At 38.2% G+C, this 14,971-nt stretch overlaps 2 protein-coding genes and 2 long non-coding RNA genes across 6 annotated transcripts; 3 read left to right on the forward strand and 1 right to left on the reverse strand.

The window, feature by feature from the left end:
* On the forward strand, positions 1 to 2,401 carry LOC140795181 (uncharacterized). The gene is made up of 2 exons (XR_012110257.1): positions 1 to 562; positions 664 to 2,401. It is a non-coding gene; the product is annotated as an uncharacterized lncRNA (long non-coding RNA).
* A 1,342-nt stretch (positions 2,402 to 3,743) lies between these two features.
* LOC140795293 (uncharacterized) lies at positions 3,744 to 4,985 on the forward strand. Its single transcript, XR_012110282.1, has 2 exons — positions 3,744 to 3,814; positions 4,009 to 4,985. It is a non-coding gene; the product is annotated as an uncharacterized lncRNA (long non-coding RNA).
* Positions 4,986 to 7,492: 2,507 nt separating this feature from the next.
* LOC140794596 (putative pentatricopeptide repeat-containing protein At5g37570) lies at positions 7,493 to 12,673 on the reverse strand. Of its 3 annotated transcripts, XM_073146688.1 has the most exons (4): positions 10,479 to 12,673; positions 10,138 to 10,214; positions 9,983 to 10,069; positions 8,043 to 8,627 (listed from the first exon to the last, which is right to left on the reverse strand). In XM_073146688.1, exon 1 carries the CDS (start codon positions 12,453 to 12,455, stop codon positions 10,806 to 10,808), a length of 1,650 nt encoding a protein of 549 aa, XP_073002789.1. In that variant the 5' UTR covers positions 12,456 to 12,673; the 3' UTR covers positions 8,043 to 8,627; positions 9,983 to 10,069; positions 10,138 to 10,214; positions 10,479 to 10,805. The 3 variants fall into 3 exon arrangements, with proteins under 3 accessions (XP_073002790.1, XP_073002789.1, XP_073002788.1); XM_073146689.1 differs by lacking the exons at positions 8,043 to 8,627; positions 10,138 to 10,214 and adding an exon at positions 7,493 to 7,940; XM_073146687.1 differs by lacking the exon at positions 10,138 to 10,214.
* Positions 12,609 to 14,420, forward strand: LOC140794597 (small RNA-binding protein 11, chloroplastic-like). Its single transcript, XM_073146690.1, has 4 exons — positions 12,609 to 12,827; positions 13,711 to 13,779; positions 13,864 to 13,970; positions 14,082 to 14,420. The coding sequence occupies exons 1-4, from the start codon at positions 12,680 to 12,682 to the stop codon at positions 14,187 to 14,189; spliced, it is 432 nt and encodes a 143-aa protein (XP_073002791.1). The 5' UTR covers positions 12,609 to 12,679; the 3' UTR covers positions 14,190 to 14,420.
* The last annotated feature ends 551 nt before the right edge of the window (positions 14,421 to 14,971 follow it).

The following is a 14,971-nucleotide window of genomic DNA, read 5'->3' on the forward strand; positions in this document are numbered from 1 at the left end:
ACTTAGCTTGAACATTATTAGCGGTCCTCATTCTATCTCTCTATTTCTATTGAGTAATTAAATATATCTTTATTTGTACTGACCCTCTCCTTTATATTTATAGTTCAGCCCACCAATCCTAATCCTACTTTTTCTCAGTTTTTTAATCTTTAAACATTAGTCTTTGACTTAAAAGTGGCTGCTAGTTTGTATTTAGAAGAGCACCGCCGCGAACTCTCTAAATCCGACTCCTCCACCTCCCTCTTCCTCCTCGAATCCAAATACTAACATCTCTAAGACCCCGACCTCGAAGAAACCCCCTGAGATCCTCTCCGACGAGCAGACATCGATGACCTCGTCCAAACCCGGCACGAGGCCATCCGCCGGTTCCCCTTCTCAAGTAGCTCACCACCCTCTCCGGGGAGGATGAAGCCCCCCCCGCCTCGACCGCCTCAAGATCATCCTCAAGTCCGGGGTCATTGAGGTTGCCGGTTCCTCTTCTTCGACGTTCCTCAGGGCCGGCGAGAGGGATGACGGCGACAAGAGTTTGAGCGGTGACTTGAAGCAGACGAATTTTTTTATCGTAAGATTTCATGTTTTAGATCGAATTTTTTTTTATTTGTTTATCACGTAATTAAATCCGGTATCGAGGGGAAGAGGTTTTATTTCTTCTTTTCTTGGCAGTGTTAATTGAAGATTTGGCGATGCCTCCTCTGGAATCGGATAATGGTCGTAAGAATGATTCTTTCTTGGTTCTAAACTTGCGGGATAATACGGTTGGGGTGGGTAATCCTTGCACCCTTGTGATGCCTTCAGAATTTTCTCATAATAGACGAACTGATATCCCGTCAATGTCTCGAATTCGGAAAGTAGGATGAGTAAAAGGTTACTGAAGGAATCGGATGATCCAGATTGGATGCCAGAAAAGAGTGTTAATTTGACAGGCAAAGCAGAGAAATCGAAGGCAGGGGCACCAATTAGCAACGATTATTCTTCGCCGTCAGCAACTACTATCTACTGCAGTGCAGCTCCATTTTCTTTGGGACACCCACCGCAGTATCTAGTGAGACTTTTGAATTTATTTGGTTGGAATGTGGATATTCAACCTGGGTCTCATGATCATGTCCATCTCCTGCTGGTGTTGCTTACTACTCACTTCCGAGAGCAATTTGAGACCTTTCTACATGATGCCTCCAAGCACAAGGGAAGTCCCTGGATTGTATCTGAATTGCCAGAATCTAAGGTTGTTACTCTTAGTTCTAATCAAGAGAACCCCATTAGCAGAAGAAATAATGTAGATGTCGCCATGATAAGAACTTCTGCAGTGGCAGAGATTGCGTGACCTTCTCCGCCATTTGGAAAATCTCATAAAACAAAGCAGGATAACACTAATGGGGAGCAGTTGTCGCAGAAGGCAGGCGAAGCGTCCGAGCCAGGGACGAATCAAGCTGTCGCACCATTGAACATGGTTACAAAAGCAAAAACCAGGCAGATGGTTTCAAGCAGCCATTTGATTACAGACAAAGGCCAACCTTCAACTGGCACAAAACATGATCAGAGTTTTTCTGAAGTCAGGAGGTCTTTGCGAATTAATGGGAGGCAGAGTGCTGTACAGAATGCAATGAAATACTGTATTCAGGTGACCGACACGAATAGATGGAAAGCACAATCCTATAGATGATGAATTAGTTTTGGAAATGGTGACTGATGATGACACTCTAGATCTATTGAACATGCAAGAAGTAGGATGATAAAGAAGGATAAGCAAAATTTAGCAACTTCTGCTGCAGTTGACAAAATGGGAAGGAGCACTCCTCTATCAGATGAAATGCAATAGAAGAAAGCTAACACTAAGCAATCAAAGTGCCAAAAGTTGAATGCACACAAACAGCCAGCAAGTGAATATGTTGAGAAAAGCCAAACAAACAAGAACCCAAGATCTGAATTGTCCTCTATAGGAGAAAATGCTGCTGACATGGAAAAGTCTGTTGCTGAAAAATTCCATTAACAACTAAATGGAAGCAAGCTGGTTGTAGAGTTTTAAATAAAGAAAAGAAGAAAAAAAGAAAACATGGATGCAGTCTCATTGTCCATCAGAAAGAGAAAATTGGCCACCACAAAGTTATATCATTAGAAGCAAAATATACTATATTATCCTGGCTAATAGATGCTGACACCTTATCTGAAAATGATAAGGTCATGTATGTAGAGAGCAGCACAAGTAGTATTTCAAGTGGCTTTGTGAGACGAAAGGGTATCATGTGTAATTGCTGTATGTATGTTGTGGCATTGTTAAACGAATGACATGCTTGAGACAAGAAGTTACAACTTATAGAATGAAAACTGAAAAGAAAATTCATATATGATGATGAAATAATTTTTTCCCACTTTCAGTGATGTAAGCTTTTGTAAAGCTTATTCATATTGCATGTTTTTATGATTAGCCAATTAGATGCTGGTGATTCATGTTATATGCTGTACAACTGCAAACAATCTTTGGCATTTTCCCCTGCAAGGAGCTCCTTTGATTTGTGTTATGGGCTTTTAATCTTTAACATACTATGGGACTAAGTTTAGGTGATTAACAATGTGCACATGTTTGTAGGCGCAAAATTTGATAATTATCATGTATGTCTCATCAAAAGTATGAAGATTTTTCCTTATACCTTCTTGCTCTACTAGGTTAGAACAGCCACGGGGATATTTTAGCTGTATCTTCTGTCAATAGATAGGCACCTTGAGATTGCTTGCTGATTGACATGTCATGTAGAGGCTTTTTGTGATGACTTTTGAGGACTGATGAGCTTGATCAGCTACACTTTTCAAGATATCATATTTTAATTCTTATTATCGTCGTAACTAGTTTATCAAGATCTGTGCATGTCAAATAACTTCCAATTTGTTGTGGATAAGATGTCGAGAAATTCAAAAAGATGACCTCAAAGTGCACGTATTTGGAACATAGTCTATTTGGTGTTTCTGTTTATTGAATGCTTAAAACACACTCTAAATTCTGCTGAGACAATTGTTGCGATCTTCTGCTGTCATGCATCATCTTCTTTTATGGTCTTATCTGAAACATTTGCCATTTAATTTGATCATCATTCAATATATCTGAGGAAAAGAGTAATATATAGGAAGCTCTTTCAACTTTCATTACTCACCCTTGGGTAAGTAGTTCTTCTGTTACACCTGTATTCTGTAAACTTTCAATCTATGTATTGCTCAATAGATTCGTATGCTCTTTGTTTGGTAAGCAAACAAGTACTGAAACAAAGTGGCTAGTGAAATTGGCAGAGGAAGCTGAGAACTGGGCAGAGAACTTGGATGATTGGGGACCAATGATGCCCCAAAGACAGAGCAACATGCCATAATCTTAGAGCGTGAGGTACAACAGAAAAAGCTCTTATTTAACTTGCATATTTATATATTATGCTTACTGCACTAATAGTACTACTAATGGGGCCCTGAGTTGTAACATTCTGAGTCCTAACATTTATTTGACAACCTATACTGATAAAGACTTTGATGTAAAGTGAGATAGAGGCTATTTAATGAAAAGCTTAAATGGAGCAATGGCGGTATTGAGTGGCCTGGCAAGAAGTAATTTCATTATTGTTGCATCATATGATCTCGAAGGCAAAGTACAGAGAGGTCAATAAATGGGTATTTATCATGTGACGCAATGCTGCCATTATTCTCAACTGTCTCAATTACTCACGCATTGAATTGATTTGTTTATTTCTACTTCAATTCTACAAGTCATTCCCTCTCTCAATATCCCTAACTTAATTCTCCTGCCCTACATCTATCTATCATGCTCCCATACCAGGAAGTATAATAGAAACCCTTATCAGAATTATGCATGATGTTTCTTTCATTTCTTGAACTGAAAAGGATGCCCTTCACCATGATCATTGGAGGAATACTTAGCTCTTGAATGTTAAACTAGAGTTGCCTTCTTGGAATTTTGATATAAATATTATTACTCTTTATCTGACTACATCTATTCTGAAACCAAAATTTCAGAGCTTGATCATGATGGTGAGAAACAGCTCAGGGTTGAATATTTCCATTGCCTTGAGGAAAAAAGAGCCGGAGCTACAACTGGAGAGAGAGAGAGAGAGAGAGAGAAGGGAAAACAAGCTACAAAGTAGAAGAAAAGAAAAGAAAAGAGATCAAAACCTTGAATCGATTGAAACTAGAACTACTAATTATCCTATGATATGAAAAGGAAGCAGGTGAGTGCTGACACTAGCAGGCAAACTATATGTATATGTATGTAATTCTAGCTCTTCCTGTTCTTCTTGCTGCCGTTGTTGTTGTTGTTATGAAGGAAGTCGAGGAGGACGGTGCTCTTGCACTTGGGGCATCTGGGATCCTCCTCAGGGAGCATGACATACATGAGGCATCGCGGGCAGCCGGCGAGGACCATCGACGTTGCCTCAGGGCTGTTGGAGCACCGTAGACCGTGCTCATTCTCCGATGACAAGCATGAGCTCGGTGACGATGAGAAAGACCCAGTCGGGGATGAATCGTCGCCGTAAAACATCCTTCTTGTTGAGTCTCCCCTCGTCGGCGGAGAGAGGTTGAGCCTGAGGTCCAGCTTCGGAAACCTTCTGTTGTTGCGGCTCATTCTGCTACCTTAATATTCTTTTGGAACAAAAATACTACTCAAATGAGCAACATATCAAATGCTTTGATATATATATATATATACACACACATTTGAATTGAAGAGAAGATGAATTACCTTGAGGTGGAGATGAAGATGGAGAAGGAAAAGCTAAAGCTTTAGAACATTCAGGGTAGCCACAGATGCTCAGCTCCAACAAAAGAAAACAAATTGTAATAAAAGTGCTAGTGTTGTAATGCAAACATGCATGTAGCTATTGCTGGTGGGTGATGAGATGGTGAAGCTCCAATGCTATTATATATAGAGAGTATTGGAGAGAGACAAAGAGGTCAATAAGTTTTCTTTAATACAACACAACAATTACTTTAAATTCTTCTCTCTCTTCTCTCTGTCATATTTTGCTATTCTTATCTTCAAATTTTGGCTTATAGTAGTAGTAGAAGTAGAAGAAGGGAGAGAGTTGCTTATGGGTGGAAGAGGAGTGCTAATTAAGACCTTTAGAGATTATTAATACAATTATCTTGAAGGGAAAATTGAGAGAAGCGTGCAGTAACTTGGCATTATCTTCGTATATCTACCTTTTGATACAGTCCATCATTTGACCACTTCTCAATTAATTTCACCACTTTTAATGTTCCTCCCTTCAATGGAAGTTATTGTTACAGTAGCTTCAAAGGCATCGTAGCTAACAAAGTAAATGGAATTGAATGTAGTAGTAGCTCTGGCTTATCTTAATGAATGGCTCTTAAAAGATTCATTACTTCAAGTAAAATGGCTCTTTAATGTAAGCCGTAACCATACATCAATGCCACTTGTTTGATTGCAATCTCAACATTAAAAAAAAATTGTAAATAATAAAAAGAGATTACTTTATCTCTAATATACTCAAAATATAGGGTGTTATACATTTATAACTTTTTCTTCGTATATTAGAGACAGTGGATAAATAAATTAACAAGAAAAGCAGAGGCCAGTGTTGTCATTTAAGAATGGAGTACCATTTTGGTTACATTTAAGGGGGCATTAATAACCCCCCCCTTATATAATGGAAGCTATAAGGATTCCTGAGTCAATGTTATTGCACTAGAGGCCTAGATGGTTTACCTACTTTAAAAAAAAATTGAATTTCTTCCATCATCCACCATGATCCCTTATATATAACATTACATGCAGACATGGATCAAGGCTTGAGCTCGACTACATATACAAGTACATTTGACTCTGGACTAGCTGTCCTCATTACTTAAGCACTAGGTAAACTTAATTGCAGGATATGGTTAAATAGTGGACTATTTATAATTGTAATTAGTTGGTATTGGGAGCCATGCCCATGTGACCAATCTTTATGTTTTGGCAGGCTAATGGAGAGATCTTGGGAGATTAATTTAATATTTTTTTTAAAAAGAAGAAAGTGATTTGAAAGAAAGGTTAATGGCATTGATTAGAATAATTTGCTAATTATAAAAGTTTGTATGTTAGGTTAATGGTTGTAGTCTAGTTACCATATCCTACTATTTTATGACATGGCTCATTGGTTTGATTCTCTTGTGTAGATGTTAGGTCATTGGAGTGCTATATACTCGCGCGTATAATTTGGGCTTTAAATAAAAAAAGAAAAGAAAAGTTTGTGTATTAGGTTAAACAATGACAGAACTCATTAGTTCGATTGGTCACTGGAGCGATGTATATACACATTTTGAGCATAAGTTTACCTAATTGTTTAACTCATATATGGAAGAAGATTAATAATTCTATTAAAAAAAAGAAGAAAAAGACTTCTTCTTGTGAAATATTAATAAACTCTTTGCATGCTAATTTATAACTTTATAACTGCCAAAGTTTGTCGTTGCGTTTAGGTAACGACAAGTAAATATTGACATGAAAGAGATGGGATATTCTAACAGAAGTAAAACCACCCTTTAGTGGTAGCATATGCATAGAAATCAGATACCTTATGTTGGTTTCTTCTGCTACTAAGGTAGTGGATTCATGGTGGAAACATTAAGATAAACTCATAGAGTCAAAGGGTCTAAGAGTCCAACATGTGTACTTCAAAACTCTTCATCTTTCTTTCTTTTGTAGGTTTTAATTCTACCTTGAATTTTTTTGCTTATTCTCTTTCTTTCCTTTTTTTTTTTTTTTTTTTTTTTTTTTTTTTGAGGGGGTGTGTGTCACACGTACCATAGGCAGTAGATTACAGTGGTATGATTTAATTAGAGCTGCAATTAGAGCATTAATAAAAGATTTAGAGTACATGATTAGCAAAGACTTTTTTTCATCAACAAGTAGCAGGACATGACTGAATGATGCTTGAAACATTATATAATTTATTTCCTTTCATGGGAGAAGGTATTATAAAAATGAATTGGTTCGTGCTACATTAAGTTTTATGTTAAAAGACATGGAGGGGCATGCAACATGCACGTGTGTGCATGACTACATGGCACAGAAGCCAAGGAGCAGCTCACTAATTAACAAGTCTTAATTATTGTCAACCCCAAGCCCACTCTAATTAATGACAGTAAAGATTGTCTCACCTTTTTTTTCAATTGTTCCTGCAAATAATTTAATCATCTAGAATTAGGCATTAAGAAGCTGTCAGATTAAATAATACCTTTGAGCATGGTATGGAGAAAGTTATCACCACTTTTTCTCTCTCAACAGTCTGAATAAAGTAATATCTAACCTGTTTGGATAACCTTAATGCAGATGAAATGGAGATATGCAAACATCGTCCACCTTCTAGGTGTGCTTCCAATCCCAATCTGCATCACTATTCAATTCATCATAGAATAAAAACAAAATCCTTGCATTGAAACGAGACTACAAACGAATATGATAACATTTAGCTTGAAGAGGTGCCAGCTGAGAAGGAAATAAAGAACATTTACTGTATTAATTCTATTGACTCACAGTCCAATGCAATGCACATAATATGCATTCTTGCTGTTCTACATATAATAAAAAGAAGAAAAGAAACAGAACACTTCCCAATATTGGCACAGTAGTTTCTTTAGAAGAATCTAAACACTTCAGTAACCATCTCTGGCTGAATCATGTTGTCATGGGCTACTCTTGTAAGGCTCAGAAGCCTTCAAGGCATGTATAAAGTCAAAATTGAGACAGACAGGAAGAAACAGATTGCGCACGGTCAAGAACACAAGAACCTTTATATGCAGTGAAATTGATTTTCTCACCTACTATTCAATTTCTTGAAAGGAAGGTGAACTCTAAGGCCATCATACCAAAAGGCTACAAATAAAGCACAGTTTCTGGAGAGACTTGAGTAACTATCGCAAAGCTGAATTATCCAGCAAACTTTGTCCTGAAAAAGAAAAAAAATATTGAGACCATAAAGGAAATCAACAAGGAAATAACATGCTGACACAACCATGCTTAATTTCTGCGAAAAATTGAAAAACGATCATTGCACAAAAACATCATTCCCTTTTATTCAGGTTCCCCTTTGGAGTACAACATAAAGAATTTTGATTACATCATGTTCACCTGGTGTAAGCCACTAAAATAGTTGGGATAACAGCTTGTTTTTGTTATTGCAAGTTTACCTTGCACACATTCCAAGTATGACTGCAGACAAGCAAGTTATTACTTGGAGACTGCCCAGATAAAACAACAGCAACTGATGCAGTCTTTGCATACAGAGTTAGAACACGATGGAAAGGTACAGAGTGTGAAGCCTACACGTTGAGAGAGATCTATAGCAGTGACATTCACTAACTATTATAGATTTTGGCTAATCAGTTCCATGTGAAGAAGAAACCTCATCTCAAAACAAATGAATCAGCTAACCATGAAGCCAATCATTTGAAATTTAAAGGTACATGCTGCCTATCAAATGAGTGTAATTCCTGTTGACTGGAAATCCAGGAGGCAAAACAAATGAGTCAGCTATCCATGTATTCGATATGTACATGATGCCTATCCAGTGAGCATAATTTCCAGTTGAACGGAAAATTCCAGAGGTGCATAAATGAGTCCAGACCGCTCTCTTCTGTTATGAGAAGAACAATGTGAAGATGGATAAAAGTACTAATAAATGCAAATAAATAAATAAATAATGGTAGAAATCTGATTGTTCAGCTATTACATCAGGCCTTATGATGTAGTGATAAAGCTTTAGAAAACTAGGTTACTGGATTTAACAAGGTTCACAACTATTCTATCCAATAATTTTAAGACGAGAAAAAAAAAATCTAGCAACTCCAAGAGCGACCACAGAATGTCATAATCAAACACCAATAAAAGTCTCACCTCAAACAGAGTTCTAATGGACTGCAAATAAAATTTCAACTTTAACTCCCACAGTTACTATCTAGCTGGAGATACTGGGTAAGTATTATCATTTCAAAAGAAAGTACAGCCAAACTGACCCAAAAAAGTGTGATCTTCATGTTGACAGTGTTAGAATACATTAAAGAAACATAAGCAGATTACTTTTGTTTGCTTTTCCTCTTGTTCTTTTGGTTATTTGTGTGCTTGGTATTTCACCGATATCTGGGTAGTGTTAATCTTTAATCTACAAAATGTATTAGTTGCCATCGACAGATGCTATCAACTTCATTTAATCCACTACCTATCATGTTTCCTTTTAAACCATTTGAGATGATAATATGGTCTGCTTTCCACAGAAAAGATGGAAAAAAGGAAGTAAGCAAGCAACCTACTACAGATACATTATTCAAAAGATAATATGTGAAAGCAGATAGATCATACTTTTTTAGATTAGATAAGCTGTAAAGATTCCTTAATAGGTATATGGCAAAGAAACTTCTCTTTTCCAGCAGAAACAACATAGAGATTCTGAAGAGTTTTACAACACGTGTAATAGTGTCATTATTACCATTTTCACAGCCTAGATCTCCAGAGTGGGTTTAGCATCAGACAAGCATTATTTCTAGTATCAAATGCTGCATCCCTCAAATGACCAGACAAGTAGACACCATGCAAGTTATCCACAAAATGAGAGAATACATGCACATGCAATGCACCTTATGCACATGGATTTGCAGAGAGAGAGAATTTAAAAATCAAATATGGTATAGTAATAAAAGTATAGTATACAAAAGCATGTGCTTCAATTCTTAAAGCCTTAAACTACAGAAAGGGGCGATACCAAGAAACTTACTGCACACTTTTGCAGCTTTTATAGTTTTTTCATGGCCTGAAAGCTATACCAACAAATATCGAGATCCAAACATGAATGAACTGAAAGCTATAACAACTTATAATTTTTGCGGAATATAACTGCACTCAGCCCACTTTTCTTAATAAAAAATTATATTTTTTGCAGGTCTTAAATCAAGAGGATTTTAATCACATGTTCTGTAAATAAATAAAAAATACTACCTCATTATTTCCTCTTGTTTTGCAGAAGAAATTTCGCTATAATTAATCTTGAAAGGTTGATCATTGTATTGTCAGAAAATATTTATCCTGAAAAAAAAAAGATTGTTAGAATTTGGGCTCTGATCCTTTCATGACAATTGGAATAATATCAGAACTGTAAGGTGCCAGATTAGTGAGCTTTAGATATTCTGGAAATATTGATTTATTTGCTCTTCCAAGATTTGACAACTATCTGAAAGAAAAACAAGGAAATCTAAATTAAGAAATAAGAATATATTAGTTGGAACGGAAACTAAAACAAGAACGTTGAAGCACTCAGATAGATCATATTCCCAATGGCCTTCCACAAACATGAGATGACTAATATTTTTTTGCCTGCTAGTTGTTAGAAGTTCTTGTAAGCAGGCATCTAAAACTTGGAGAATCTTACAGTAAGACAAGAAATAAAATTCTGTCACAAAATACTGATAAGTGATAAGGCATTAATAAAAGGTACCTGAGCATAAATCTTGATTTTATGTGCTTATCAAACGATGGAATCGAGAACGTGGCAGGATGTTGCAAGCAATATAGTTAACTACTGGACCATCAGAGTATGTTCATTTCCAAGGAAATACAGGTCGTTTAGTTACTATTTGAGCTTATGAAATGTGGAAGCACCGAAGCAAATTTTGCACCTTCTGCTCCAACATCAGATACGGATGGTAAACCTCTTTCTTTCTTTGAAACTTACATATCTAACACTTTCAAATTTGAGCAATCGAAAGGTTTTAAGGAAGCTGCTCTTCATGTCTATCTGGATCGTACCAAGAATACTCTTTTTTTAAGGCAAAATCCGAGTACAACCAGGTATCTTCCTGACTCCACTTTCTCTCATCATAGTCCTCAGCTCTGACACAGCTGCCCATCTATTGGCAACTGCATAAATATTTGATAAAGAGACATAGTTACCTGCATTCTGTGGTTCTATTTGGAAGAGCTTATTTGCTACAACATTTCCAAGATCAATGTCACAATACAGCCTGCATGCACCTAATAATGCACCCCAAGCTCCAGCATGAGGCTCAACAGGCATTAACTTTACAAGCTCATATGCCTCATTTAACCTCCCTGACCGACCAAGAAGATCCACCATGCATGCATAATGGTCTGCAGATGGAACAATTAAATACTCATTCCTCATCAAATCAAAGTACTTCTTCCCTTCTTCAACTAGGCCAGCATGGCTACATGCTGTGAGAACCACTGTGAATGCAACATTATCGGGTGAAAGCCCATCTTGCAGCATCCGCGAGAAAAGGTCAACGGCCTTAGCTCCCAACCCATGAAGACAATACCCTTGCATCATGGAACAGTATGAAATGACATCCTTATCTGGCATCGACTCAAACAAACTTGCAGCCCTTTCAATGTTGCCACACTTTGCATTCATATCTATAAGACCAGCCAAAATGCGGGCATTCTTCACATCAATCAAACTCTGGGCAACATAAGAATCAGCCCATTTAGCCATTTCAAGACTACCCAACTGCGAGGAAGCCGACATCAATCCCACCACAATATACTCATCAGGTTGTATACCCTGCTCATATAACTCAAAGAACATCCTCAAGGCCTCACCAGGTCGACCATTCTGCACATAACCTGAGATCATCACTGACCAAATGAACAAATCTCTCTCCTCCAATTCCTCAAACAATGATCTTGCAGACACCATATCTCCAGCCTTTACAAACCCATCAATCAACGTCGTAAATGAAACCTCATCCCTGTTAGGCATTTCAGCAAACAACCTCTGAGCACTTATCAAATCCCTAAATTTCACATAACCAGCGATCATAACGTTCCAAGTTACCGCATTTTTGGTTGGCATTTCATCAAACAGGTACTTTGCAGACGCCAAATCGCCAAAGGTCAAGTACCCACTTATAATCGCAGTCCAAGTCACCTCATTTCTGACCTCCATCGAGTCAAAGAGAGCCCGGGCGGCAGATATTTTTCCGCACTTGGAGTAGAAGTCGACAAGGGCGGTGCGGACGAACAGATCGTTATCGAGGCCGTAGCAGAGGGCAACGGCATGGGCGGACGCACCGGTGCCAAAGGCGGAAGCTTTAGAGCAAGCAGAGAGGAGGGAAGGGAAAGAAAAGGCGTCCGGAGGCAGAGGAGAGCGGCGCCGAAGGAGGTTGAAGTGGGCGACGGCAGAGAAGAGAGTGGAGTGGCGGGAGAGGGCGGAGAGGACGGCGTTGAAGAGGAGGAGGGATGGGGAGGATACGACAGCGAAGGCGGCGGCGGCGTAGGAAGGGGAGGAGAAGGAATCGCAGAGGGAGACGAAGCGGGCGAGGAGGTGATGATGTTGGTCGAGACCTTTGCGGATGATGACGGCGTGGATCTGGGTCAGATCGCGAAGGCTGCGGCAGGAAGCGAGGAGACCAGCGACGGAGGGAGAAGACTGACGGCGAAGGAGGTGGGTCATAGAAGGGCGGAGAGGAGGGAAAAGGCATTGGCGGGAGCAGCAGATGTGCCCAGTTTGGTTTTGCTATTTTACTAAAATTTCAGGGTTTGAATTAAAAATAATGAAATGACAGGGAGTGAAACGCAATAAAGATTTAATGTGGGTTGTGGAATGACAAAATCACTTCAAAAAATTTAATCGAAATCACTACAGACAGTCTACAGAGCATAGTCGAGAGCTTACCTATGGCGGTTCTCCGAGTAGTGTCGCGCTTCTTCACGGAAAGAAGCAACCACTTCTCCCTTCTCCCACGACCTCCATTGAACCCTAGGTTTCTTCTTCCCTCTCAGCTCGTCTCCTCCAGAGGGGTCGCGCACAAGCTCTTCATCGGAGGTGCAAACGCTCTTCTGGTTGTTTTCTAGTTATCGTACTATTTGGTATTTGAAGTGGTAATTATGTATTTGATTGTCTTATTCACTTCAATCTATCGAAGAAATGGAGTAAAAACTCTCCTTTTGGTTCTGATGAATTTGTTGGTTTTGGATTGAAATGGTGCAGTCGTGGTGTTCGACAGTTTGCTGATGTTAACTAAAGTCAGAAATATGATTAGTTTGATAGAAATTGGAAATTGAAAATAAATCTATATCTCTCAACGTGGCTTTAGGTAATGACTAACTTGTTGGGTATAAAACAGCAACAAATGCTAGTGTCAACTACTTTGGTCGGTTATTTGGATCTTTTTCTGGTATTCATTATCTTTATTAAATTAGATACTATCATGTCTTCTGTCAATCCTTGAAACTTTCAGATGAAATCCCTTACACTGAGCAACCACAGAAGAGGAAAACGCCTTCTAGTTAGACTTAAATCCACAATTTAGATAATTTATCTTTCAGTTTTCCTCTCCAATTGCCTCCCCTCTGTTGAGATGCAATGCTTTGATCACACAAATGTAATCCTTTATGGATGAGGTTTCTTGTCTTCGACACATCCTAATCAATGGATAAGCAAGTGACATGCCATGTGTTATTTTTATTTTGGACTTTCTAATATTTATAGGCCTTCCTATTGTAGAATTCCTTGAGAACTTATGAAGCTCAATGCATTTGAATTTTGAAGCACAAGGTAGAACGTCATTGTGTCTTTTCTCATTGGAACTAAAATGCATGATGAGGATTGTCCAAGAGGCTTTTACTAGCCATATACCTACTTTTGTTTTGGAAGCTAGATAGTTAGCACCTTGGTTTATACCTTCTCTATGTCAAACCAAATGCAGGGCTTTCATTCTACACAACAGAGGAGGCCTTATCTGAAGCCTTCTCACAGTTTGGCCAAGTGATTGAAGGTATTCATCTTTGTTCCAAAAATTGATTGTTATTCCTTCCTGTTGTTGGATAAAGGTAATTATACAAGCATGATTTATCTTCAGCGAAAATTATCATGGATAAAGTCTCTGTTAGATCAAAAGGATTTGGATTTGTAACATTTGCCTCAGAAGATGAAGCCCACAAAGCCCTCACGGAAATGAATGGCAAGGTAAGAAGACTTCTCCGTCGCATGTTAGATTGTGTCCATCTTTGGATTGGTTTCAATTTGTCCTCTAATCAAGCTTTAAATAGGCGTATCTAATTTAATTTTTTTCTGCAGATCTTAAATGGAAGAGTAGTTTATGTTGATAATGCAAAAGCCAAGCCACGTTTTGATGATTCTCATCCAATTGCTAGAGGGCCACCCGAGCCAGCTGATGGTAACTGATATTTTTGTTGATACTATTTTCCTGTATAATCCAAGAACTAAGCCTACTTAGAACTAGGTAAAAAAAAATCAAAAACTTTCCATAGCATACTTTTAGTCCAAAATTTCTTTCTAAACTTTGATGTTCCGGAATTATAAATGAACTCCTTTTTATCTCTCTCAGTTGATGTAATTCAAAGTTACCCCTCATATATGCAAGTCTTGCTGCTGCTGCTCTTTGTTAAAAGAAAATTACTGCATTTGCTTTTATGATTCTAGAATAAAGAGGTTGTCGGTGTCAGGCTATATTTGTTCGTCTGTGTAGTTCACCGTCGTGATCAATGACAAGTACAAGTGATCTTACTGAAGCAATTAGCAGTGTCTGCTTCTGCACATAATCGTAACTAGTACCTCCTCTCTCTTTTTTATGTGTGTTTTTTTACCTTCATTTGCTAGGATTTCTCTTTCAAACATGCTCTGTGCTATTAAAAATGTGCTCTTTTTTTCCTCTTGAACTGTAGTAGGATTCCCCTATCAGCTTAACATTTTCAAACACTAGAAAGCAAAGTTAGGTATAGATGATGATTTTTTAAGTGGAGAATTTTCTACACGGCTCTCAACTCACATCATAAACGACAACGAGTGATAGTAAATGATGTGCGCTGACATGAAATGGTTGAAGTATTCAACACTCTCAGGCGGATTCAGCTGAAACAGATTGGCTGGTCAGCAGTCACAGAGGTAGGAGACAATACAAGCTGACTCAGTCAGTGGTCTTCTTAATGGCTTTGCTGAACCCCCTT

Source organism: Typha latifolia, chromosome 9 (genome assembly GCF_019914945.1).
Source record: "Typha latifolia isolate L0001 chromosome 9, TyphaL0001v2, whole genome shotgun sequence".
In the NCBI taxonomy this organism is placed as follows: Eukaryota; Viridiplantae; Streptophyta; class Magnoliopsida; order Poales; family Typhaceae; genus Typha; species Typha latifolia.

Coding starts and splice junctions, on each gene's coding strand:
- LOC140794597 (XM_073146690.1), top strand. CDS start 12,680: ATGGCGGTTCTCCGAGTAGTGTCGCGCTTCTTCACGGAAAGAAGCAAC. Junction 12,828..13,710: donor GCACAAGCTCTTCATCGGAG/GTGCAAACGCTC, acceptor AACCAAATGCAG/GGCTTTCATTCTACACAACA. Junction 13,780..13,863: donor GTTTGGCCAAGTGATTGAAG/GTATTCATCTTT, acceptor ATTTATCTTCAG/CGAAAATTATCATGGATAAA.
- LOC140794596 (XM_073146689.1), bottom strand. CDS start 12,455: ATGACCCACCTCCTTCGCCGTCAGTCTTCTCCCTCCGTCGCTGGTCTC.